The sequence below is a fragment of the Acartia tonsa genome, chromosome 2 (genome assembly GCF_053477335.1).
Source record: "Acartia tonsa isolate MP-2025a chromosome 2, ASM5347733v1, whole genome shotgun sequence".
NCBI lineage: Eukaryota > Metazoa > Arthropoda > Copepoda > Calanoida > Acartiidae > Acartia > Acartia tonsa.
The window spans coordinates 33,840,734-33,866,180 of NC_137261.1; the positions used below are offsets into that span (position 1 = coordinate 33,840,734).

Genomic DNA, 25,447 nt, shown 5'->3' on the forward strand with positions numbered 1-25,447 from the left:
AAATTTTTTAACAACAACAGATAAATTAATCAAAAACTATTATAGTGCAGGACAAAAAAGATGATTTTATCTATCTTAAAGGGATTATAGTTCAACGAAATGCATTTGAATTTAGATTAGTGATTATATTATATCATTTGCTAATCTATGATTATATCAGTACTGCCTTTATATAGCATGTAATCGAAAGAATAGAAGTAACACTTAAAATCCTGCTTAATAAATCTCATATTCATCTTGCTTACACCAAATAATCGAAATATTATCGTTACATTGTATTCTTTACAATTACAAATTAAAATTTTGGCATGGATCGCTAAACTAGTAAAATGCACTTTATAGGAATATCCCTTTGATGATGATTTAGGGGTGTATATTCTACACAAAATTCATTTTTTCCCTTGCTGCAAATTTTATATTTTTTTCCTCTCCAAGATTTTTCCAGCAAGGAAGTGGAAAAAATAGAAAAATATTTTTAGAACTTTTTATTTTATTCATATTTTCAGGGGGTCCACTTATTCTTTTAGTATTTCTTTCACCAAGGAGGGGAGAAAAATGGTAAAAAGTTTTCAGTTCTCATAATTTTTACGTTTTTTTCCCCAGTCACATATTTTTTTTATTTCTCCCCCCCCCCCCCCTTTAGCAGGGTCAATTTTGCAGAATATACCCCTGTGATGATTTCTGATTTCCAAATTTTAGATGTATGAAACTATGAAATCTTTTGTCCTAGTATTTATTTTCTAAAAATTATTTGTCCCTGAAAAGTTAAATCATATCATTTTGGAATTTGTAAATGTAGTTACGGTTATAATACTTTTTATTTTTTGTTTATAGGTATGCATAATATATTAGGTAAAATGCTTGGATTCGAATAAATCTTATGAAAAATAATTCCAATAAAGTTTGCCATATGATTATTCAAAACCAAAACGTCTAATCTACTTTTTGATAAACTGAGGTCTCAATATATAATGGTAACGAATTTTACATTAGAATAAAAAGATGCCATAAATACATGATGTATTTCTATACTAAATAGGCGATGAATTTTTTTATATGTGTATGTAGTTTTGTGAAATGATTAATTTTTTAGAGAATTCTTTGCAAAAACGAATATTATGAATTTGATTAATTTTCAATTATTACTATACGTAGATTCAATGATAGGAAAAGGAAAGAACCTTATATTTGTTTTCTATTTACAATACTTTTATTTGAGAAGATTAATATACATTGGTAGAAAAAAATGTTGAAATATAATGCACCACAATAAATACATAGTAAGTTCACTAAACTATAATGGCAATGTTAATTATACATTTGTATGCCTTAAAGCCTACATCAAGTTAAGAATTAATAGGTAATTAAATTGATTACATTTGATAAGAAAGTTTATTCTTTAAAATTTAGGACTTTGTTTAAAAAAAATGAATCCAAAATTATAAATATTTTGGGAAAAAAATTGTGCAGTTAATGTAACCTTTAAAAAGTTAAAAATTTGGAATGTTTTAAATAGCAATTCATAGTTTATAGAAGTTATTTCAGTAAAATTTGTACTAAATAGTAAATGGTAGCAATTTTTACGAGTAACAAAAGTCATTTTTAGGCTTTTACAACATTATAAAGATTTAAGTTTGTTGCACAACTAGTTTAAAAATCATAATAAAAATATATATTAATTTTAAATAAAATATAAAAACAAAGAAATTTACTTTACTTTTCCCAAAGAAGTAAGCAAAAGTAAAGTATAAGATATACAACAATTTATATTAGAAAGACATAATAATAAATGAAAAGAAATTATTTTTTTTATTGATAGCTTAAGTCTAAAATCTGTATTTGTAGTATAACAAATGTTAGTCCTACGTAAAAAGTAGAAAATACTCTCTAGTTTTAAAGTCTTTATTATTTCCTTGTGCAGAAATCTAACTTAAATATTAAGTAAAGTAATGATCCTTAGAATAATGATTTATAGTAAACTGGCGGCAAAGAGAAATAGATTGAATGCAACAAAATGAAAAATATTAAATAACCGTACTTTATCTATATACACTTTATACATCAGCTATCCATTATCCTGTCTTCCGTGGCTCATATATTGTGATAATCAAAAAGCAAAATTAATTAATAAGACTTTGATACGCATAAGATTTTTTTGTAGTTTTAATTCTTTCGAACAATGTTAAAAAAGTTGTATGTTTTAAAATATTAATTTTATTCAACATACTTTTGACTCTTTCACCTTGGAACTATGTTCTAATCTCTTTTATTCAAGACTTTTATATATTGTAACAAAATTCAGGGAGTAAGGGAGGGGACTATGGGCAATTAATTCAATTTAAGAGTTTTCAAAAAAAGGCCATGAAATCCAGAAAATTTGGAGGAAATTGTAAAGGGATTGTTAATTAAATCTAGAAAACCATAAACTAAGAAAAAAGTTCAAAGAAAAAAAGCAATCATTTCAAAATTAGATTACCAGTATTACAGACTGACATAACAATTCTGTAATTAACTACTAGAAAAATCTCCCTTGAACTCTACAGATGACAAGGAAAGGGAAAAGAGAGGGGGGGGGGGGGCAAGGGATATGAACAGGGAAAAAAAGGGTCAGGCAGGCGTGTACGGTAACTGCTAGCTGCCCCTTTTTATCCTGTTTATTTCCCTTGCCCCCACCTCTTTTCTCCATTTCCCTTTCTCGTCTGCTTTAAAAAAGAAGGTGGGGGAGAAGGGAGTGAAATAGAGTATGGGAGGGGGGCCGTGTATTTATATTTAAACTACTCTCTGTCTGCTATATTCAAAACTAACACAGCGAGTAGCGGCCATTCTTGGGCTAGTACCCAAACTCAGCCAGAAACAGCTAAATTCTTGCACATTCCCTTTAAGCCAGTACCCAAAGTCCGAGACTCATAAAAATTGAATATTCGATCCATTGTCCCCTCCCTTACTCCCTGAACAAAATTAGTTATTTCCAAACTTGTGGGGAAAATACTTGTCTAAATTTCTATTCGCCGAGGATGCCAAAAGATAGTTAATGGTGGACTGTAGTGATCTGTCCGCCGGCTATATATCCCAGGGAGATCCTCTGTTGCCAATTCCGTTGCCATGAAGGGCGGCCATCTGAGTCTCTATATCTTCCACTGCCTCATTGCTCTATAAAATATAATTCATAACAGATTATTTTTTATCTATCAATAACTGTAAGTGTGCAAAAATTCTCTCTTGTAAAATATTGGAGGACTTTATATTTGAAAAATATTTAGCATCACTGTTGGAAGATGCTTGAAATCTCTTGATCTCGTTCGTGCATTTACTCCTTTTATATACCTATATATCTTTTTGAATGCGAAGTAAAACATTTAGTCACAATCAACGCAACGCAATGTCTAAAATAAATATAAACTTTCCATATCTAACTTACCAAATGGTTTGTTTCGATGGATGAAAAATCAATTGTTGATTCTTTATTTCTTGCATCCTTATTTGTCCAAGGTTTAAAGTTACCAGCGGCTGCTGCTAGAGAGTTTAAACCGCCCTTATCATATCAAGAAACAATTCAATAAAAGAGCTATACAAAGGGAAAGGTAGGTTGCGGGTAAAATCCGTAAAGTTTGTGTGTTTTAAGCAGTGTTCCGGAGCCGGGAGCAGCAACATTTTTGGTGGAGCCGGATCCGGAGCCGTATTTTTCGTTAAAAACGGCTCCGGCTCCGGACTAGCTAAAAATGATTTTTTAAAGTAATATTATAATTTGGCAACGGTCTATTTCCATATAACAAACTGAAAAACTATTGTTACTTAACAAATAGACACACATCCTTCTACTTTTATATAGCTTTAATCAAATAAAAGCAAAATATTTTATATTATTTATTTTATTTTATCAAATTCAATAATGAAAAAAAATTGATATATTAATTTTAAGGTAGGAGCCGGAGCCGTATTTCCAAATACGGCTCCGCGGAGCCGGAGCCGCATCAAAATTATACGGCTCCGGCACCCTGGTTTTAAGTTAAAAACAGTAGTAGAACGATAAAAATTTATATTAACTTTTAAAAAACTATTGTTGTCTATAGTTCTTTTCAATAAGATATACACATATTTAGTGAATATTATCGTTATACTACAATTTACAGGGGTGTATATTCTACATGGGATCCCCTGCTCAGGCGGGGGGGAATAAAAAATAAGTGGTTGGAGGGAAAAGAAATGTAAAATTAAGAAAACTGAAAACATTTTTTCCATCCCCCCCCCTCCTTGGTGAAAAAATTTTTTTAAAAATGTGTGGTAGGAGGGATAAAATAAATAAAATATAGAGTTCTTTAAATATTTTTCCATTTTCCCCCTACTTGGTGAGAAAAAACTAGGGGGGGAAGAAAAATAAAAAATTTTGTAGCAGGGAAAAAAAATAAATCTTGTGCAGAATATACAGTGATACACCCCTGACAATTTATAAGCCTTAAAACACACACTTTTACGAATTTTACACGCAACCTACTTTTCCCTTATTTAACAAGAATAGTATGTTTTCATGAAATTTTTGAAATAAAAAAGAGCATTGACCTTTCGTCCAGATGTATAAACGCTAGGTATAGAACGTTTAGAATTTTTTTAACTTACAAGTCAAAAAAATGACAATACGAAGAAATATGCGAAGATTTCGCAAAAATTCGTTTCACAAGCATATACACATCCAATTAGTACATAGAACCACTGTGAATTATTTTCTAAGAACTCTAGCAAAAAATGAAAAGATCTTTGGGGTTCAACTGATGGTAATAAACATTTTGTAGTATTTATTTTTTGCGTTCTTCTTTGATTAGTGAAGCACGATAAAATGATTTTTATTTTTGACCTATTTCACCACACACGTTAGATTATAAAATTAGAGAGTTGTTTTTCCTGGTTATCTTCTGAAGGTACTGTGCTTTGAGATTGTGTTTCAATAAAATCTGTGTCTGCTCCTTCCTCGGCGTTATTCAATATATTATCCATTTCCTAAAAATTAATTGATATGAAAAGATCAACTGACTTTTGACTTTCACTAGTCTTAACATATTTTGCTGCAAATCTAAAACAACCTACAAGCACATTTTCTGCATTTTTGTGTACGATAGTAATTGCTGTAATTGATTTTAGCAAAGAATAAAATTTTGGATTAGAATTTTTTAAATTTACAAATGAAATTAAAGTTGCTTTAAGATCCCAGAAAATCTACCTTTGAATTTATTGTTGATACCTGCTCAGTTTCTGCTATCCTTTCAACTAACTCTTGTCTTTGCTGCTCCTCGGATTTTTCGGCGTCATTTTCACCGTTATCGTTGGCTTCCTGTTCATCTCCATCCTCGCCTTTTTGATCATCGCCTTAATTAAGATTGAAAATAATACGCCAATCTACCTTCTCCCTTTATTAGGATAAGAAGATGATTTTATATTGATGACGACATCAAGAGAAATATGTTAATTTGAAAAATAAGAAGAATGCTGGCTATGAAGTCAAATAGATCTCATTTCTGTGATGTTATCATGCTGTCTATATCAATGTGCAATCCAGTATAATACTATTAGTCTGATGTGATTCCGAGTGGATCAAGCTTGTAATGCCCCAAGAAAGGTGATCACCATTCTTTATGATAGGCAATAATTTACTTCGACTAAATGCGTCAATTAAAAGTATTGACCATGTTAAATATTAAGAAATAGCGCAGCTTATCCTATAATTACCTTGTTGTTGATCAGATGGAGCTCTGGAATCATCAGATCCAATCTCTGCCTCGTATCTCTTAGCAATGTTAGCCTAAAGGTAAAATAAACAAATAATTAGAACAAATTCCACAATGACAATTATAGAACAGACAATGACCAAAATAAAAATTTTCTAGGTATCCATTTTGGACTGGTGTTTTATTTGTTCTAAATATAAATATTTCATTATATAAGGGGGGAGGCGGAAGTGCCACTTTTTGAAACCAAAACTAAAAGTCAAAGGAACTCAACTAAAAAAAGAGTTACAGGTCTGAGATTTTGCATGGCAGTTGCTTTATAGGGTTACAATATGGAACAGTGAAGAAACGGCGGTGCAACCGCCGAAAAATTGTAAAAAAAATTCGGCGGGAAACGGCGGTTGCGCCGCCGTTTCTTCACAGTTCCATATTGTCAGGGAGTAAGGGAGGGGACAATGGATCGAATATTCAATTTTTAGGAGTCTCAGACTTTGGGGACTGGCTTAAAGGGAATGTGCAAGAATTTAGCAGTTTCTGACTGAGTTTGGGGACTTGCGCATAGAATGCCGCTACTCGTTATGTATGTTTTGAATATTGCAGATGGGGAGAAGGAATAAGGGTAGTGGGGGGAAGGGAAATAAACACTGGTTGTGTTAGTTTGGAATGTAGCAGACGGGGAGAAAGGAGAAGGGAGGTGGGGCAAGGGGCAAGGGAAATAAACAGAATAAAAAGGGGCAGTCATATTCTTGCTAGCAGCTGGCCGGGTCCAACAATCTTTTAATATAAAAATCACACCATAAAACCTCAATATATTTCATCAAAAACAAGTTGTGATTTCACTTTACATGACGCTATGGAAATCTATTATTCAATTAACAATCCCTTTATAATTTCCTATAAATTTATTGGATTAAACTGGATTTCATGCCCTTTCTTTGATAACTCTTATATTGAATTAATTGCCCATTGTCCCCTCCCTTACTCCCTGCATATTGTACCCCTATAAAGCAACTGCCATGCAAAATCTCAGACCTGTAACTCTTTTTTTAGTCGAGTTCCTTTGTTGTCTTTTAGTTTTGGTTTCAAAAAGTGGCACATCCGCCTCCCCCCTTTGTTAGTCTTACCTTAAATTTAGCATCCAAACTGTTTTGTCTTGCAGCGGCATTTTCTGCGTCTGTCTCCTAAAAAAAAGGAAACGTCAAAACAAGATTTAAAAAATTAAATAGATATTTATCACATTTCTGGATTGTAAAAAATGTATTAAATACTATAATAATTAATAAGTGCACTAACTTGATCACCACCAGCATTTTCGCCATCTTGTCCTTCTTCATCCTTGTTCTCAGATTCTCCAGGTCCTTCGCCATTCTCATTAGCCTCTCCACCCTCACCTCCTTCACCACCCTCGCCTTCCTCATTTTCTGCTTTCTCCTTCTAAAAATTGCATGGGTTTCTATTCTGCACAAGACTTATTTTTTTCCCCTGCTGCAAATTATTTTATTTTTTTCCCGTCCTAGTTTTTTTTTTCCAGCAAGAAAGTGGATAAAATGGAAAAAATATTTTCAGAACTCATTAGGTATTTTATTCATATTATTCCCCCACCCTAGTTGTACCACACTTTTCTAGGATCTTGCCAAGTCAAGTATCAACTGTGGGGAATACCAAAGGATGACTCCATGCAAACTTTGAGCCGGATACGGATTTTTTTGGATTTTTTGGGGGGTAACTGTAAATCGATTCAGCTGGAGCAAAACCGGTTGACGGTAAAAAAAAATATACTTTACATGAAATTTAGCCAATGCAATTGCCTACAAAAATGTACTTCAGTATCAACTTGATTGGACAACTCTTTCCCCTCCTAAATGTCCATTAAAACCTCGGAAACGGCAAAAATCGCCAAAAATCATGCCTTCGGCGGCGAATAACGGATAATCAGTCAGCCGGAGGCGAATAAAACATAAGTAAAGAAATGTCCGCCTCAAAAAGCTGTTCATTATCAAATAGATGCTTGAAGTCTCTAAAACGACTCCTTAGTGGGTGTGGGGGGCACTGAACCCGTCACCCCAGGGTCACCAAATATAAAGTCTAGGCGGCCCACAATGCTGAATTTTCACCAAGTGAAAGTCTTGTGTCATTATCTCTTATGAGAAAAAAGTTATTAGCTGTGGGCAAATTTCAAATTGTGATTTTTTGGATGGGTTTCTTTAATAAAATGACAGGCTGGTAAATTTTTATGCCATTTTTTGCGGTTTTCGGCCCGCCACGCCCAAACGGTTTGAGATAATCTCACGGGACCTTTTGCCCAACCTAAGTCTGGTTATTTGTGAGGTATATGAGAAAAAATCAGACTTACGCAAAAGATTATGATTATAATCTTTGCACAGAAAAATGGCACGCGGTGAGGGTTAGAGGGGGCAAAATGAGCCGACCAGCGACTTTTGACGGCGCGCAGTGACGTCGTGCTTCATCCAATCCGGGATTTTCTTAGACCTCACAAATAACCAGACTTAGGTTGGGCAATAGTAAAAAGCTATCCGTTCCAGACGTAATTACGGACGGACCGACCCTAATTATAAAAAAGCTTTGCTTTTAAAAAAAGGAAAACTTATAAAATGAAAGTGAGAACGGCAGACTAGAAATGAAGAAAAGTAAGTTTGTCTTAGCTATCTCTCCCCATAAAAACGAAAAATTATATACCTTTATATTTGTAAGATCCTTGTTTTCTGATTCTTCACCTCCTTCAGTTTTTATGTTCTCCCCATTTTCGGTAGTTGGCTTAGTACCTGCACAAAAAAAAACATAGTTTATTAATTGTCGAAAAATAACTTAATATGCCAAAAGGAGTATGAAGAAAAAAAAGCAGCTTTAGAATCTTCCCAGTACCCAATAAAAGAGGGGGGGGGGGGGGGGCGAAAGTGACACTTTTTGAAACCAAAACTAAGTCAAAGGAACTCAACTAAAAAAAGAGTTACAGGTCTGACATTTTGCATGGCAGTTGCTTTATAGGGGTACAATATGGAACTGTGAAAAAAAGGCGGCGCAACCGCCGAAAACCGCCGAGAAAAGGCAAAAAAAATTTGGCGGGAAACGGCGGTTTTCGGCGGTTGCGCCGCCGTTTCTTCACAGTTCCATATTGTACCCCTATAAAGCAACTGCCATGCAAAATCTCAGACCTGTAACTCTTTTTTTAGTTGAGTTCCTTTGTTGACTTTTAGTTTTGGTTACAAAAAGTGTCACTTTCGCCCCCCCCCCCTTGATCCCTTAATTTTAAAAAGGCCTTATAAAATATTGCTAGAATCCGGAATCCGATAATCCGGAATTAGAAATTCCGACATTCGTCAAAAAATAAGAATCCGTGATCCACGGATTAATCCGTTTCATTTTTGGCGAATTTTTGTAAAAATCCAAATCTGGACGAATTGCCAACCCTACTGGGGCTGAGATAATGCGTACCTGCGGCTTCCATCTCTGCAGCTATTCTTCTACATGTTTGTGATGTTTTGTGCTTAGGTAAGTCCTTGGCTCGTGATAATCTTTGTCCGCAAATATCGCAATTAACACCTCCAGGCTAAGAAAAATATACCTATTAAACTTTAAATTTAAAATGGTAAAAATATGTTACACTAAATATTTGAAATAATAAAAATACGTTACAATTTTGATAAAATTGTCTGTCGCGCTAAAGCAATCTGTAAACCTATTTAGTTGAGCTATTTCTATTTTAAACTTCTTTTATTCGTCTCTTCTCTGGGTTGAGGGGTTAAATAGAATAACACAACTTTGTTTATAATTCAACACATTGTATTTTACTAAACTTGTTTTACCTTTTTAACAGGTGCAGCTTCTTCAGTGCCATCTAGTGATCCACGTTTCCTCTTCTTTCCACCGGGCCTTTGAAAATTTTTTTTTTATATTTTGATGTAACTTTAAACTATGAAAATTGATTATTGGCACTTTCCTTTTGGTTAGGGTACAAGAATGTAATCCCCAACACAATGGGTTGCGGCGGAAAACGGCGGACACGATGCAGTTTTTAATGAGAGATAAGGCTGGAGTAATAATTGACTCATTTAAAGAGGTATAACTAAATTTTTTCTAAAAACCAAGGAAGAAGCAGAAAAAGTAATACTTTTAGAAACTATACACGAATACATGTATTTCTACCTCTCAATTATTCTTTTCGCTGCTAGATGGTGTTAGTTATGTTTTTAGCTAATTGCAAAAAATGTCCGCAGGGCGGCGTTTTTTTTTGTCGATTTCTTTGGGGAGGGTGAAAGTAACCTCCCCCAAAATATCTATAAACCTTCCCGGGACCTATGAGAAGCTACCCTGTTAAGGAGAACCCAATCGATTCAGCGGCTAGCGAGATCCTTAGGTATAGACAACAGACACACACATCCTGTAACTTATTATAAGGATCTTACACATAGTCATCATCATAATCTCCGTCCTCGTCACTTTCATCAGAATTTAAGGCTTTCTTCTTCTTAGGAGTTGATCTCTTCTTCTTACTGGCCTTCTTCTTAGCCTAAACAAGTTCCAACATGATCAAGGGATTAAAGGTCACAGGATTGTACAGGGCGTTTATAAAAAAAACTGCGTTTTCCGGTTTTGGGAAACAACCAGTAGAAGTATGAAAAAAATGATTATAGGTCCATATTCTATGTATAAATGTACACCAGATTTGCTTAAGGTGTTTTTTAATAGCTCTAAAAATACGGCTTTTCTGATAGGTACGTGTAAGAGAAAAATGCTTGATGTTAAATTTGATATATCAATTTGATTGAAATAACTTGTAAATTTTTGAGAAAAAAGTTTTAAAATCCCATTAATAATATGGTAAATGGTTAAATGAAAGTGCATGTTTAATTTTTTGTCATTATTTCCCTTTTTTTTCTCTGAAAAACGCTTTTTAGATCCTTACAAATTGCAATATTTCTCGTTCCTCTTGGTTGAACAAACTTTAGGTGACTAACTCTTTATAGTATTTTAGATTATAACATAAAAATTAAAATACTTTTTATCCCAAGAAGTTATCTTTAAAAACAAAAAAAGTTACAGCAGTTTGTTTTATTTACTTAAAAGTGCAACCTACAAATTAATAGCTTAAATGTTGATGTATGCACTTGAGATTTATGGTTTGACCGTAAATATTAAACATTTGATCCGTATTTAAAGGCAGGAATAAGGTATAACCAACAAGCAAAATAAATCTAAAATAATATTTGGGGGGCAAATGGAGAGGTCGTCAATTTTACGAGGTGTTTTCCTGTAAGATTCTAATCTGAACTCTTTTAGATGCACCACAGTTGTCTGGACAGAACATGTGGAAATTTCAAAGCTATCAAATTGACGAGGACCAACCAGCCCAGCATTAAGTAATTGAAGAATATATGTGGATGTTGATAGAGATTGATGTAAACCGATGGATATGAGATGTTCATTAAGTCAAAGCAACCAAAATATAAGTCATGGAATGTTGAAGGAATCTACAGAACTTGCAAGATGTCTACATTCTTCAATAATCCATCATGCCACCCTTTGTGTTTTGAATCATTATATCTTTCTCCTTATTCAAGTCTTTAACTTCCAATTTATTGATTTTATTCCTATTATTAAATTCGTCAAATGCTTTGCTAAATTCAAACCTACATAAACAGCAAAAATAGTATAAATATCAAAAAAAGTACAAAATACAATTTTATATCAAATGTTTTTCTAATGTCAAACTAGCATTAATAATAATGATAAATAAACTGTTCCCACCTTGCCAGAGGAACTGATGAGATATTAAAATGTTTTCTTATGTCTAATAAGAATTAATTGTACAAATAATCTGTTCCCACCTTGCCAGAGGAACTAATGAGATAAATAAATTCAAATGTAATTCCATGTCTGAAAGGCAATTAGCAGAGTTTTAAAAAAAGTTTTATCTTTCAGACTATTTTAACCAGTAATAATGTTAATAATTCATACATAAATAAGGTGGCTTTAACAGGTATATAAGCTTATTTATTAATTATTTATATGGACGTCTATGAGGTATATTTAGTTAAAGGAGTTAAAATAAATGGCAACTTTTTATTGGGCTTAGTTATATGAGAATTCTGCATAAAGTGATAAAAAGAAACCTGCATAATAATCTACAAAATTATAGTCTTTTAAGAAGTAAATATTTCAACATACATTAATCTTACTTTCTTCAGCTCTTAACTGAGTAACTTCAACATCTAACAGCAACCTTTTTAGGTTGATGAGATCGGCCAAACCTTAAAGTCCATTGCCAGCTGAGAGTTCATCCAGTTGCTGAATAAATAGTGGAAAACTAACTACTACAGATCTGTGGAGCCTGTCTGATCCAAATAGTGTGAGAGCTACTGTGGAGCTTAAGCCTACACTATAGCTGCCAAAGGTATAATTTCCTTACAATTTATTTGAACCAATAAGAGTCCATCAATGATTCCTCAATGTTCTAAATGTAATTGGAAATGTGAATGAGTCCTGTGGCCACCACAATTATAAATAAGACCTTCCATAGCCGCCTCATAATAGTGTTGACTATGTCCTGTGGCCACCTATATGAACCCACTAATGGTTTCTTTTTGTTCAGGACTCGGATCAGGAGTTCAAAGCCTTTGTAGCAGGCCCAGAGATAGGACAATTGATAATAATTAAGCAAAATCAAGAGCCTTAACCAACAGATATCAAAACTAATAAATTAAGAAGATCAAAGTGGAAGTTTCACCAACCACAACAACGCCAATGTGGGATATTGAACAGTACTAGTCATAATCCGGGTGTTCCTGAAAACAGAAACAGCATACCTGCAATGTAAGTTTTTATTCATCCTTGAAACTAAGCCCATTTGCCGAACTTCTTACAGTGAAAATAGGACTTTTAATAAGCTTATATACATTTTATATTTTATTAACCTTCTTTTATCTTTATTTTATTTCTACAATAATAGTTACTGTTAAAGCCTTCGTCTATTGTATATAAATATACTGTTGTAATAAATGTTGGTCTTTTAAAAATTTTACCTAAACTTTAACTTAACTTCATTTGAATCAAATTTTTAATTCACAATACCAAAAATAATTCTCCTTTTTTATTTTAGGTAATTTTTTACCGTAAAAGAACCTATGAGAGAATTTGAATTATGAGTAATGAATGCATATGCTTTAAGACTGAAAATGAAATGAAGACGCTGTCAGACTAGGAACAGACGGAACCTGAGGGTTGGATTGGCTGAAGCATAAGGTACTTGCCATCCGCCACATTTCCCCCAACGACAGCTGAAAAACACGTATAGGTATCGTGATTTTCTTCCGAATTAATTTCGTTATTGGTATGAGCTGATTTGAAGGGGGGAGGGGTGAATTATGAATGTCCGTTAATGGAACGTTCAATTAGATGCCAAAAGTAGGCGGAGAGTTTAAAGTTTAAAGATTTTGTCTATGATAAAAAAATGCGTTTTATGTTTCAGTAAACCTGTAAATAAGTTGAATAAAAATTGAAATGAAAATAAAATATGTTTGTTTATCATTTTAGACAGATAGGAATAGTATTTTTTTTATAAAACAATATGAAAAGCCTTAAAAACTGACCGAAAAAATTATCATTCATGCTTTTTAGAATTAATCAACTCTAAAATGCGCCGTTGTTTTTAGAGTAATCAATAAACACCTTTTATAAAATTAATCCATATTTTTTATAGAGAATAAGAATATATAATTATTTTTTTCATACTCCTACTGGTTGTTTCTGTAATGGACAAATATTGATTGTGACTCTTTAGGAGACCCTTGGCACAGTTGAGAGCTTGACACTGAAACCATGGAGTAACGATTTGAAGATAAGGCATGTGGTTTTAACCAACTTGTGTGTGTAGGCACACTGCCTTCGAGATTACTAAGATGAATAAAAGGGGCGAAGATTCAAGATAAGGGGCGAAGCTAGTTGAGAGACTGATTTACGTTGAGACCATGGAGAAAAGATATGATGATAAGGCATATGGTTTTTACCAACTTGTGTGTGTAGGCACACTGTCTTCGAGAAAGGACTAAGAGGAGAACTTGTGAAAGTGTAAGACAGAAAAATCCCAATATACAGCCTACAGAATGCCTTCAATCTACTCCACATAGCCACCCAAAATAGTTCAAATATACATTTTTATTTCTTAAATCTACAACTTCTCTTTACTAGTTCCTCTTTGAAGGATTGTCTACATTTTATTCCTTAAACCTTTTCTTCTCTTTACTAGTTCATCTATGAAAAATTGTCCTGAAATTAAGCCGTAAAATAACAGTTTGGCAAATGAACTTTTTATGTAATTGTAAATAGGATATATTGTAAAAAATGCACTTAAACTCAAAAGTAAAAAGCAAAGCAAATTAAATTCTTTTTATATTTTTCAGAAAGTAAAGTAAATGAATCAATAAGTAATATTTAATTATAAGGGTGGCCATAATAGGTAAATCATTTTATATTATTAATTTTGTAATCACCTTGAGGTAAATTTAGTTATCGAAATTAGTATCAAATGCTATACTAAAGTCAAACTACATTGTATCGAAATGAACATTAAATGCTATACTAAACTCAAACTACAGTTTATCGAAACGAGTATCAAATGCTACACTAAAGTCAAACCTACATTTTATCGAACGAGTATCAAATGCTATTATAAAGTCAAACCTACATTAAAGTGAAATCATTGGAATATTGAGCTTAAATTTACTTAACCTTAAATTATAAACCCAACCACTAGATGTAGCTTTAAATAATGCTATTTCTTTTTAGGTGGTTGTTAAAATACGAACTCATATGAATTAAATTAACCTTAAATTATAAACCCAACCACTAAATGTAGCTTTAAATAATGCTATTTCTTTTTAGGTGGTTGTTCAAATCAGTAGCTGAGATCCTGTATGGACTAAAAAGACCCCTAAAGCCGGAAAGACCCCTAAAACCAGTAAGACCCCAGCTGACATTCAAGCCTAGTAGCGGAAAACAAGCTCTGTTTAAGCGGACAACAAGCTGAAGTGTGCCCTGCCTGTAAAGGGGCAGCTTAACACACTAAAAAAAAGGTATAGAATATTATACTCTTTTCTATTACCAAGGCCTTTATTTGTTTCAAAGATTTAATTAAATATTCAACAATGATATTTGGAATCTACTTACAATAAAGAAGTTTAACTTGAATGACTCTTACAATTGTTTTCTTTGTAGGAGATACAACAAGATCAGCTAAATTAAAACCTATTGAGACCAACAACAAAATTACTCAAAAGATCATTAACAAGGAACCTTCACCAACCCAAACAACGCCACTTGGGGATATTGATCTGTACTATTCAAACCTGGAATCAAATCTAAATCTGATGGAGCCATGTAAGTAAATTTTGCTCATATTCCTAAATAGACAATTACAACAGACATTAGTGAATTCTTTGTTGATTACAATAAAGTGTAGCATCTCAAAACATATAGTTAACTTTAACCCTGCCTTTACTATTGTATTTTAGCTTTTATTTCTTTTATTTCCTTTTTTGTTATTTTATTTTTCTTTTATAATTGCAACTTGGTCACCCTCTAGTAAATTGTACATAACCTACAACTAATATTATCTTTTTTTATTGTAGGTTATTTGTAACCGGATTACCGTGTGTATAAAACTGCTCTCATATTTCCAGACTACAAACATAAAAAAAAGCTGATAAAAATAAAATGATCAGCCCACAGTAAAGGATAAAATTAACAAGACCTAGTGTACGGACCCCACAAAAGCCAAGGTGAGCCGTCCGCTACAGTTTCCCAAAACCGGAAAACGCAGTTTTTTTTTAAACGCCCTGTATATTCTGCACAAGATTTATTTTTTCCCCCTGCTACAATTTTTTTTACCCCCCCCCCTCTTTAGTTTTTTTTCACCAAGGAGAGGGGGAAAATGTAAAAATATTTATAGAACTCTATATTTTTTATTTCATTCGGGGGATAGAGGTGTCACACATTTTTTTAGTTTTTTTTTCACCAAGGGGGGGGGGGGAAGGGGTGGAAAAAATGTTTTCAGTTCAATTAATTTATACATTTTTCCCTCTAACATATTTTTGTTACCCCCCATATAGCAGGGTCAAATTTGCAATATATACACCCATGAAACCAGGTCCAACGTAATCAATGGATGGGGAAAGTTTTTTTATGCGGTAAAAAAATCAGTCTAGAACGTTGGACGCAAACAAATGTGTTACAAAAAACTCGAAGGTAGACGAGGGTAACAACAATTTTATTTTGTGTTCTTTTCCTTTGGTTTAGAGATAATTGATCGAAACCTTTTAAAATGAGTCAATTATTATTCGAACTTTTGGGGACCACAATGAAGCACACAAAATAAAATTTAATTTTTTAAACCAAAAATCTGATAGTTTAAAAACCTTAATCAAAACAAAGGGGGGAGTTCTTTTTCTACCGATTTTCCGTAAAGCTGTGTTTAATCTTATAAGACTTTGAAACAGGAGTTGCTTTAATGGGTTATAACGAATTACTTTTTCCTCACCAAATTACAAAAAACAAACTTTTATTTTTTTTTTTAAATCCCTCTATATTTCCCCCTGATTCTTGTGATTTTTTTTGTAGAGTTGGGACATGTTTTAACATTAAAATCCAAAAGCAATAAAAGGTCAACTTTATTACAGAGAGTATATTCTACATTGGATCCCCTGCTCAGGGGGGGGGGGAAGATTAAAAATAAGTGTTTGGAGGGGAAAAAAATGTAAAAATTAAGAAAACTGAAAACATTTTTTCCATTCCCCCTCCCCTCCTTGGTGAAAAAAAATTTAAAAAATGTGTGGCATGGATAAAATAAATAAAATATGGAGTTCTTTAAATATTTTTCCATTTTCCCCCTATTTGGTGAGAAAAAAACTAGGGGGGGAAGAAAAAGAAAAATTTTTGTAGCAGGGAAAAAAAAAAAAATTTTGTGCAGAATATACACCCCTGTTTTTTTTTAGAAAATAATAAGTTTGAGATTCAAATTTGTCCAATTTAGCGAGAAAAGGCAAAAATATTGGGTTTTCGGCGGATTTGCCGCAGTTTCTTCACAGTTTCATATTGTAAGTTATATCAGAGCAACTGCCCTGCCAAATTTTAACGTTCAACGCCTGTTTCAAAGTCTTAAAATAAATACCTTTACAGAAACTTAGAGATATATCTAAAATAGAATTCTGTATTGAAAATGCGGGTAATACTTACACTGCCGCTGTTTCTCTTGGGCATATCCAGTCCTTTCTTCTTGCGCTTTCTTAAATCAGCTTCCAGTGTCCTAAATAAATAGTTGATGATTATAAAGAACCATAAAATGTTACTGTTTAGTAAGTATTTGATCTTAAAAAAAGACGCTTTGTGTTATCATATTTATCCTTGTTTATTTATTTTAGTTATTTTCAACATATATTGTATATTGACCTGTACAAAAGTATAAACTTACTTGAGTACACTTGAATCAACAATTTCTCTGTGCAGTTCTTTAATATGGTTCACGAATTCTCGTTTGGTATCGCTAATCTTTTGGCAAATCTCACATTGATAAGGTCCTAAAAATAAACAGAAATACTTAAATATTACAAAAAGTAAAAAGTAGTCTCAAAAATTTTATAAAAAGAATGTCCAAAACAAAATTAGGTCAAATTTGCTTTACTTTGCGCCTAATTATTCGATGAATTCTTTTGACTTACCAACAGACGGGAATATTTCTTCATTGTCATCAACTTTCTTGAGGTCCGGGTCAACTTTCTGCAACTTCTTGGCGTTCTGTCTCGCTAACTAAACAGATATTTAGACAAATTAGCTTTTTGCTGTTTTGTGTGAAATAAGATTTTATTTTTGTAAGAGGAAGCAAGGATAGGGATTGTTTGTATATGTGATTTATTGATATGTTTTATTTGTTTTAGGTAAGTCAAGATGATGTATGATTGTATGTTTATTTATTATTGTTTAGTTATAAGTTTAATTTTATGTTAATAAAATTATATTCTATCTTGTTCTAAATGTTGTGTAATTTATTTCTTATTTGAATATGGTTTGCATTGCTGGATTTTATAATGTTGACATTTCAGAGTGAACTTTTACCTATAGGGGTTTTTAAATTGTATGTTTTAATTACAGATTATATTTAGCAGCTTGATGAATGAGTAAAGTGTTGGTGTTGGCAGTGTATAAGGAACCTGTTCCATAAAGGTATTTGGTGGTTATTTCAGGATTTGCCAATGGTTTAAACTAAAAATAAATAAAATACAAAGTAACTAATCCAAATGAGTACTTCTCAGTTTTTGTCTGTCCCCTTACAAATAAATTTTTTTTAAGTGCTACAAAAGTTATGAAAATTAACAATCCAAATCTGCAATTTGAATTGCGGATTTCGGATTGCCAACACTATCAAAAATAATAATTTACTTACCCTGTCGGGGTCTGGAACAACGTTATCTTCAAATAAGGAGTTGGGAGAATATCTACTCTTCATAGTCCTTAAAAAAAATTAAATTTTGATTGTTAATGTGTCAATCGATAGTAGGTGGATTGAATTAAGAAATACTTTTGTTCATTTAAATGTGAACACACTTTATATGACCCCCCCCCCCCCCCCAATAATGTTTTTAGTCCTTGTGCTTCATTGGCATTCATATTTAGCAATTTAGCCCAAGGTTACTTGCCTTTATATTTTTGAAAATTACTAAAGCAGTCGTTATTCCAGGGGTGTATATTCTGCACAAGATTTATTTTTTTTTCCCAGCTACAAAATTTGTTATTTTTTTCCCCCCCTAGTTTTTTCTCACCATGTAGGGGGGGAAATGGAAAAATATTTAAAGGACTCTATATTTTATTTATTTTATCCCTCCTAACACACATTTTTTTTTATTTTTTATTCACTAAGGAGGGGGGGGAAATGGAAAAAATGTTTTCAGTTTTCTTAATTTTTACATTTTTTTCCCCTCTAACCACTTATTTTTTATTCCCCCCCCCCCTGAGCCGGGGATCCCATGCAGAATATACACCCCTGCGTTATTCTAAAAATTAAGTTTTGAATTTTTATTTGGCTCTTAGTGTACTTATAAAAACACATATCGGTCAATTTAAATAAATTGCTTTACCTTCCTCTTGAAGAGACTTTACCAACTTGTTCGTCAAAATCAACTAGCATTGGGTTATATCTGCTATTCTGAAATATTGTCACTATATTATTAAGTATGGAATTATTCACTTTATTTAAAAATATAGCCTTATAGGTATGCTTGATTAGGGGGAAAGATATGTTGTGCTAAAATTCCGTAAAATTGTGAGTAAGCTTCCGATCAAAAGCGATTATTATGTCTAACTTATTGAATATGCGTTGAATTATACTATGCGTTTTGTTAATATTAAGAACAGTTAGACTTAATAATCGCTTTTGACTGGAAGCTTACTCATACCTATACGAAATTTTGGCACAACCTACCTCTCCCTTTATTTAAGTGAAAACTGCTACAAACCTTAAATTTTTCTTTCATGATTCTAATATCTTGCCGTGACCGTCCCAGAATCATTGATGTCGACAGTTTGTTGTTCTTTAATTTAGAAATGTTCTGTCTACATTTATCCTTAAAGATAATAAAAAAGATTAGTTTTCTATTACTGTCCTTTCGTGTACAGTACAGACATATGTCTAGAATTTTTTCATATACTTGAAGCTTAAATAATACGCAAACTTTATTTAGACAGGTACACTACACATACATGTACATACATCCTAAGATGGACATTAACATTTACATAGAACGACTAGAATTATTTTCTGAGGATTAAAAAAAAAATGAAAATCTGTCGAGAATCTGCTAAAATATAGAAAAAAACAGAGCAATAAAAATAATACCTAATCATACATTTATTGAGACCATTGTTTTGAAGGTACAATTTATTTTAGTTGTTGGTGGAAAAGGATAAAACTAGAGGTATTCTTTTTACTCAAAAGGACAAATAAAGTAAAAGCTATTTTTTTTAGTCAAAAAAAATGATAGTTTTAGATAATAAAGGATGGTGAGGAGGGAAATGTTTTGACTATAATCGTCAGATAACAGCAATTTTATTTTGGATTCTACTTCTTTAGTTCTCTTTCCCTGAGTTAGGGTAATAAGGTGGGGGGAGTGGGTTAATGCAACCATCTCGTAATCAAGGATTAAATGCCACTTAGAATCCGAATTAATTTACGAAACTTGGCATAAGTAATCCTTTGTAGGTCTATTTTCCCTAAATTGAATAAAAAGTTTTAGAAGTAACGGCTAACAGATCTTTCGTAAAGTTGTTTTTTGGCTATTTTCAGGGCAAATCTGTCATAAATTACGTAGGAATCAACTTTTTGAAACATATTTTTGCAATAAATCATGTGTAATGATACCTAAAACTATTTTTTAAATTTCTAGTACCGGGTAGAACCGTTTGAAAACGTTTTGGAGCGGAAATAGACCTATCAAGGATTACTCATGGCAGGTTTCGTAACGAAATTCTGATTCTAAGTGCCATTTTATCATTGATTACGATATGGTTGCATTAAAAACCTACCCCCTTAACTCATACAAAAAGGTTTTACCTGATTATCTCTAAAACTAAGAGAGTTGCACCCAAATTAAAATTAGTGGTATGTCACATGTTAATGGTTATCATATTCTCTTATCCCCCCCCCCCCCCCACCCAATATGTATAAACTAAAAATAACTTTATTTGAAATCTCACTTCTTGGTGGAAAAAAGTAATGTTAGGTTAATTCAGTCTAGTCGGAAAATTATTACCCCCAAATAATGTTACTTACCATAAATGTCTTGCACATGTCCGAGCTTTTGTAACATTCCTCACAAACTTTTGTTGGTAAATATTGTCCCTAAAATTATATATTTTTTAGACACCAATTACAGTTTATCTTTCAATATTGTTTCCTTGTAATCAAAAAATTTCTTTAGGAGGATTATTCCATTTTTAATACCTATATACCTAAAAATAAAAAACCGTATTTCAACAGGTGTTGTATCAGATAAATAAGTTTTTATTTTAAAAGAAGGATTGGTTAATATAGGTATTAACAAGAAATTTTAAGGAACATGGGACAATACAACGAGACTGAGAGCAAGTGATCTAAACATCTTCCATGAGAAAAGTATTTTTTTTTTGGTAATATACTGAAATCATGCTAACAAAATTTTAAATGATAAGCGATTTTTGTTGTAATATCATTGAATATTTTGCTTGGTTCATAGTGTACAAAAATTAGTGATGGCAATCCGTCGAATTTTTGGGCCGGATTCGGATTCCGTATTCTTAAAGAATCCGTCAAAAAAAGTGGCGGATTCCTTGCGGATTACAGATTCTTATTTGTGGCGGATTCCGGATTCGGATTCCGGATTCTAGCAATATTTTAAAAGTATTTTTAAAAAAATTAAACATTAAGTGCTACATATGTCCTAAAAAACAATGTTCTTGGTGTTCTCTATAATTCACTTCCGAGAATCGAACCAGATATTAAAAGATATTACCTATATATAATGATATAAATCTTTGCCTTTAAAGATGAGGAGTTGAAAGAAAAAACTCAAGACGCTAATTTTAGCCTACCAAATAAGAATCCGGAATCCGCTATTGAAAAACGGATTCCGGATTCGGATTCCAAAATTGGCCAAAAATTTGGCGAATTCCGGATTCCTGATCCGGATTGCCAACCCCCCCCCCCCCCCCCAAAAAAAAAAAGTACAATAATCACTGTGAATATACTATACACTAAGAACCAAATGATTAGACAAATCAAAATTTTCAACGAATGTAGTATAAATAAATAACGTATGTATACTTTGGCTTTTCCCAAAAATTGAGAACTCAAAAGATTCAGTGATTAGTGAGTTGAGATTCTAAAGGAGAAACAACAAAATTACACAATAGTAGTTTATTTTTTAAACAGGAATACCCAAAACTTGTTTGCCTGCCCGCTGGAAGGTGCTAAAATTACTTAATTTTGTTCGTGTATGCTTTTTGAGATACCAAAGGGGGGAGGTGGATGTACCACTTTTTGAAACCAAAAGTAAAACGTGCATGATCTCAGCCCATAAAAAGAGTTACAGCTCTAAAATTCGGCACAACAGTTGCTTTTGTGGAAAACAATATGGAATTGTGAAGAAACGGCGGCAGAAACACCACTCCCGCCGAAAACCGCCGTTTCCCGCCGAATTTTTTTTGCCTTTTCTCGCTATAACAGACAATTTTCAATCATCTGAGATAAACTTTTTGTTTTAGATAAGAGATCAAGAATGACAAGTATTTTATTATTCTATTGAATACCAGTTATAAATTAGGCTTTATTTTTTAAAAATGTAGTGGGCATTTCATGAAAAAGGCATTTTTTGAGATGGGTGTTTTCTGATATAGGCATTTTTTGAGATGACCCAGATTACACACATGCGAAAAAAGGCAAAAAAAATTTGGCGGGAAACGGCGGTTTTCGTGGGAGCAGCGGTTCCGCCGCCGTTTCTTCACAGTTCCATATGATATTGTTCTCCTCAAAAGCAACTGCTGTGCCGAATTTTAGAGCTGTAACTCTTTTATGGGCAGATATCATGAGCGTTTTACTGTTGGTTTCAAAAAGTGACACATCCGACCCCCCCCCCCCCTTGAAGTTTTACCAAAAAAAATTCTACAAACTAACCTGTATATTGAGGAATTGTATAAAATATTCTAGCATATCATCGGACAGGGGGACGCCCTTATCAACAAGATTGGAGCATAGTCCACAAACTTTGGAGCCCTCCTCTTCTTCAATAGGCATTGTCATTCAATCACGATTTACTTTTCTTTGATACTAATATTGTCCACAACGAGTTGGATTTTAGCTATGGGACATTCTTTGGAATATCTAAAATGATTAATAAAAGTTATATTTGTTAAAAGTTATCATTAGATCACAAAAAATATCACTAAGATATGATGCATTTGCTGGGTAATAATAAGCGTATAATTTTCGACAGAGGTTCTTAAGAATAAATTGGAGAACATATAATACAATAAGTACTTTGATAGAATAGTAATTATAATATTACTACAATAATCAAATCACAGTTAAATAAAGGGCATAAGATAACGTTATCAGATAAGTTAAACCGACTTTGATACTCAGAAGCATAATTAATATCTCATAGTATAATCAACCATCTGAATTGCTTGGTCTTCCTTTCTTTGTTTGATAATCTCACTCGCCAAGAGTTTGGCCACATCCTGTTCTCTAACATCAAAATCAAGGTTTTCAATGTTGATCCATCCATCCTTGTCACTGATGTTCCACTCTCTCCATAATTCTTGCAAGAGAAGGCCAAGGGGCACGCGATCCTCTTCAATGCCCTCCTCCTAAACAATCATTTTAAACAATTGTAATTAACGATGTATCCTTCTATTCATAAAAATATCTGAGCATAGCGAAGGCAGTTAATTAGTTTCAAATCCGGCTAAGGAACAACACAATTTCCTAGAATATTAGAATATTTAAAATCTAGTCTTATTCACAAAAAGTACCTACACATATGCACGAATATACTGCTACTTTAAAATTATTACTCATTTTTTAGAAGAAAATTTAAATAATTCCCTAACCTGTTTGCCGATCTTATTAATATACTCTCTGAGAAATTGCTTGAACTCCTTTGTTAGTTGTCTCGTCTTACGTAAATCATTTTCTAATTTCATTCTGTCTGCAGTTGCCGCCGCCTCTTTATCCACTTTGCTGGATTCGTGTTCTTTATCTACAGCTAGCTTCTGAAACCTTTCAACCACTTGTTTAGTTTCATCCAAATTTTGCTGTAATTCACTTAATATAGCTTCATTAGTCTCAACTCTTTTGTCCAAGACCTTGCGATAGTCTTTCAGGTCAGAGATTTCTTTTTCCAAAGCGCCAACGGCCAAGAAGTAAGAAACGCCTCTATCTTTCACATCTACATCGGGCACTGAGGTTTTGTAAAGCTTTGCTTCTGCATCAAGTTGCTTACCTTGTAACAGTAACGGGTCAGCATTCTTGTTATTATATTCCTTTCTCCTAAAAAATTAACTTACTAAATTATAACTATGTCAAGAGTTTTTAAACATAATTCAAAACCAGCAATGGACTAATATACCTATTATTCCCAGTTAGTGTCGCTACCACACCACTCAACGTATATAAGTCTATAAACTTCTCTGGGCATCACTAATTTACCCATACTTATTCACTTAGTAAAAACTCAAAAAAATGTAGTACTTTTTATTTAAACTTCAACTAGCTGACAACAAGCAGATACATTTGAACCTAAGATTAGAGTTTAAGGATTTTCTATCACCCCAATTACGCGTAGCCCTTTAACCGTGGAAAGTGCCTCGTTTTGTCATGACTATTAGTTTTCAAATTACCTGATTGAAATACATAGTTCAAAATCTGCTAACTCTGCCTCCATTGCTTGTATTTGACACTCAAGCTTCTCCACCACTCTAAACCCGCTGTATTCCTCTATGTCTGACATATTTCTTTGTTTTATTTGTTCTAAAAAAGGAATTTTAAATACCTATGATGCATAAAAAAATCATTTCGACTTTTAATTGCAAAATATTTTCATGCGCTTATCAAAGCACATAAACTGCAATAACTCATAATGGTAAAATATCAAATAAAACATAAGTGTCTAAATCAACATTAGGTTTCAGATATAAACCTGCAGGTATTATTCCTACAGGAAACTTTGAACAGCAAAAAATAAACAATATCAAGAGAACATCAGTCGACGTTTTCATGCCAAGCGCCGGAGGACAGTGAATTTCTAAAGGCATGTTACAAATAAATATATGGGATCATGTTACTTCTAGGTTAAGCGTTTTCACATGTTACATGTAGGTTAAGCAACCTCATACATGTTACTTGTAGGTTAAGCAATATCCACACCCATTCCCTATAGAGATAATAATATAAGGGGGGGGGGGGGGGGGTTTAATGCAACCATCTCGTAATCAGTGAGCAAATGACACTTAGAATTCGAATTTCGATCTGAACTTTTGCATGAGTAATCCTTGGTAGGTCTATTTTCCCTAAATCGAACAAAAAGTTGGAAAAGTAACGGCTAGCGGCTCAGCCGTTTTTTGCCTATTTTCAGGGTAAATCCATCATCAATTACGTAGGAATCGACTTTTTAAAACATATTTTTGGTTTAATTCATGTTAAATGATAGCAATAACCAATTTTAAAACTTCTAGTACCAACAGCTACCGTCTAGAACCGTTTGATAGCGTTTTGGAGTAGAAAAGAGTATTATGTTGAGAGAGGATTCGTGACTAATTTGCAGTATAAATATCAAGAAAATGGCAAAATAGCTGAGCCGCCAGCCGTTAGCCGTTACTTTTCCAACTTTTTGTTCGATTTAGGGAAAATAGACCTACCAAGGATTACTCATGCAAAATTAAAGATGGAAATTCGAATTCTAAGTGCCATTTGCTCACTGATTACGAGATGGTTGCATTAAAACCCCCCCCCCCTTATAAATAGAAACAATTTAGATGAATTCGTTAACTAAAATTTATTAGTAATCAAATGGTATTGAATAGATGCAAAAATACTAGTAAATAATTACACATGATATTGAATAGCAATCTGGTTGCACAAATTGTAAAATGCATAATCATCATAGCAAACTCTCCACAATTATACATCCAAA

The 25,447-nt window shown here is 32.9% G+C and overlaps 2 protein-coding genes and 2 long non-coding RNA genes across 8 annotated transcripts; 2 read left to right on the forward strand and 2 right to left on the reverse strand.

Annotated features, from left to right (window-relative positions):
- Positions 1 to 12: 12 nt before the first annotated feature.
- Positions 13 to 22,642, reverse strand: LOC145312431 (uncharacterized). Of its 5 annotated transcripts, none has more exons than XR_013877025.1 (21): positions 22,429 to 22,642; positions 20,551 to 20,619; positions 19,238 to 19,345; positions 18,860 to 18,927; positions 18,169 to 18,235; positions 17,447 to 17,534; positions 17,200 to 17,305; positions 16,965 to 17,034; positions 10,142 to 10,245; positions 9,542 to 9,608; positions 9,171 to 9,285; positions 8,415 to 8,500; positions 7,011 to 7,151; positions 6,842 to 6,898; positions 5,719 to 5,791; positions 5,213 to 5,358; positions 4,896 to 4,992; positions 3,419 to 3,531; positions 2,946 to 3,150; positions 2,243 to 2,276; positions 13 to 1,716 (listed from the first exon to the last, which is right to left on the reverse strand). XR_013877025.1 is itself a non-coding variant. In XM_080151674.1 (19 exons), exons 1-19 carry the CDS (start codon positions 22,552 to 22,554, stop codon positions 3,061 to 3,063), a joined length of 1,791 nt encoding a protein of 596 aa, XP_080007800.1. In that variant the 5' UTR covers positions 22,555 to 22,632; the 3' UTR covers positions 1,794 to 3,060. The 5 variants fall into 5 exon arrangements, 2 of the variants coding, with proteins under 2 accessions (XP_080007800.1, XP_080007801.1); XR_013877024.1 differs by having other exon boundaries at positions 2,243 to 2,318; XR_013877026.1 differs by lacking the exon at positions 2,243 to 2,276.
- LOC145311649 (uncharacterized) lies at positions 11,594 to 12,904 on the forward strand. Its single transcript, XR_013876743.1, has 4 exons — positions 11,594 to 11,715; positions 11,967 to 12,129; positions 12,328 to 12,548; positions 12,835 to 12,904. It is a non-coding gene; the product is annotated as an uncharacterized LOC145311649 (long non-coding RNA).
- On the forward strand, positions 14,901 to 15,520 carry LOC145311650 (uncharacterized). The gene is made up of 2 exons (XR_013876744.1): positions 14,901 to 15,110; positions 15,362 to 15,520. It is a non-coding gene; the product is annotated as an uncharacterized LOC145311650 (long non-coding RNA).
- On the reverse strand, positions 22,635 to 24,653 carry LOC145312440 (uncharacterized). The gene is made up of 3 exons (XM_080151689.1): positions 24,156 to 24,653; positions 23,367 to 23,805; positions 22,635 to 23,123 (listed from the first exon to the last, which is right to left on the reverse strand). Exons 1-3 carry the CDS (start codon positions 24,263 to 24,265, stop codon positions 22,905 to 22,907), a joined length of 768 nt encoding a protein of 255 aa, XP_080007815.1. The 5' UTR covers positions 24,266 to 24,653; the 3' UTR covers positions 22,635 to 22,904.
- Positions 24,654 to 25,447: the final 794 nt, after the last annotated feature.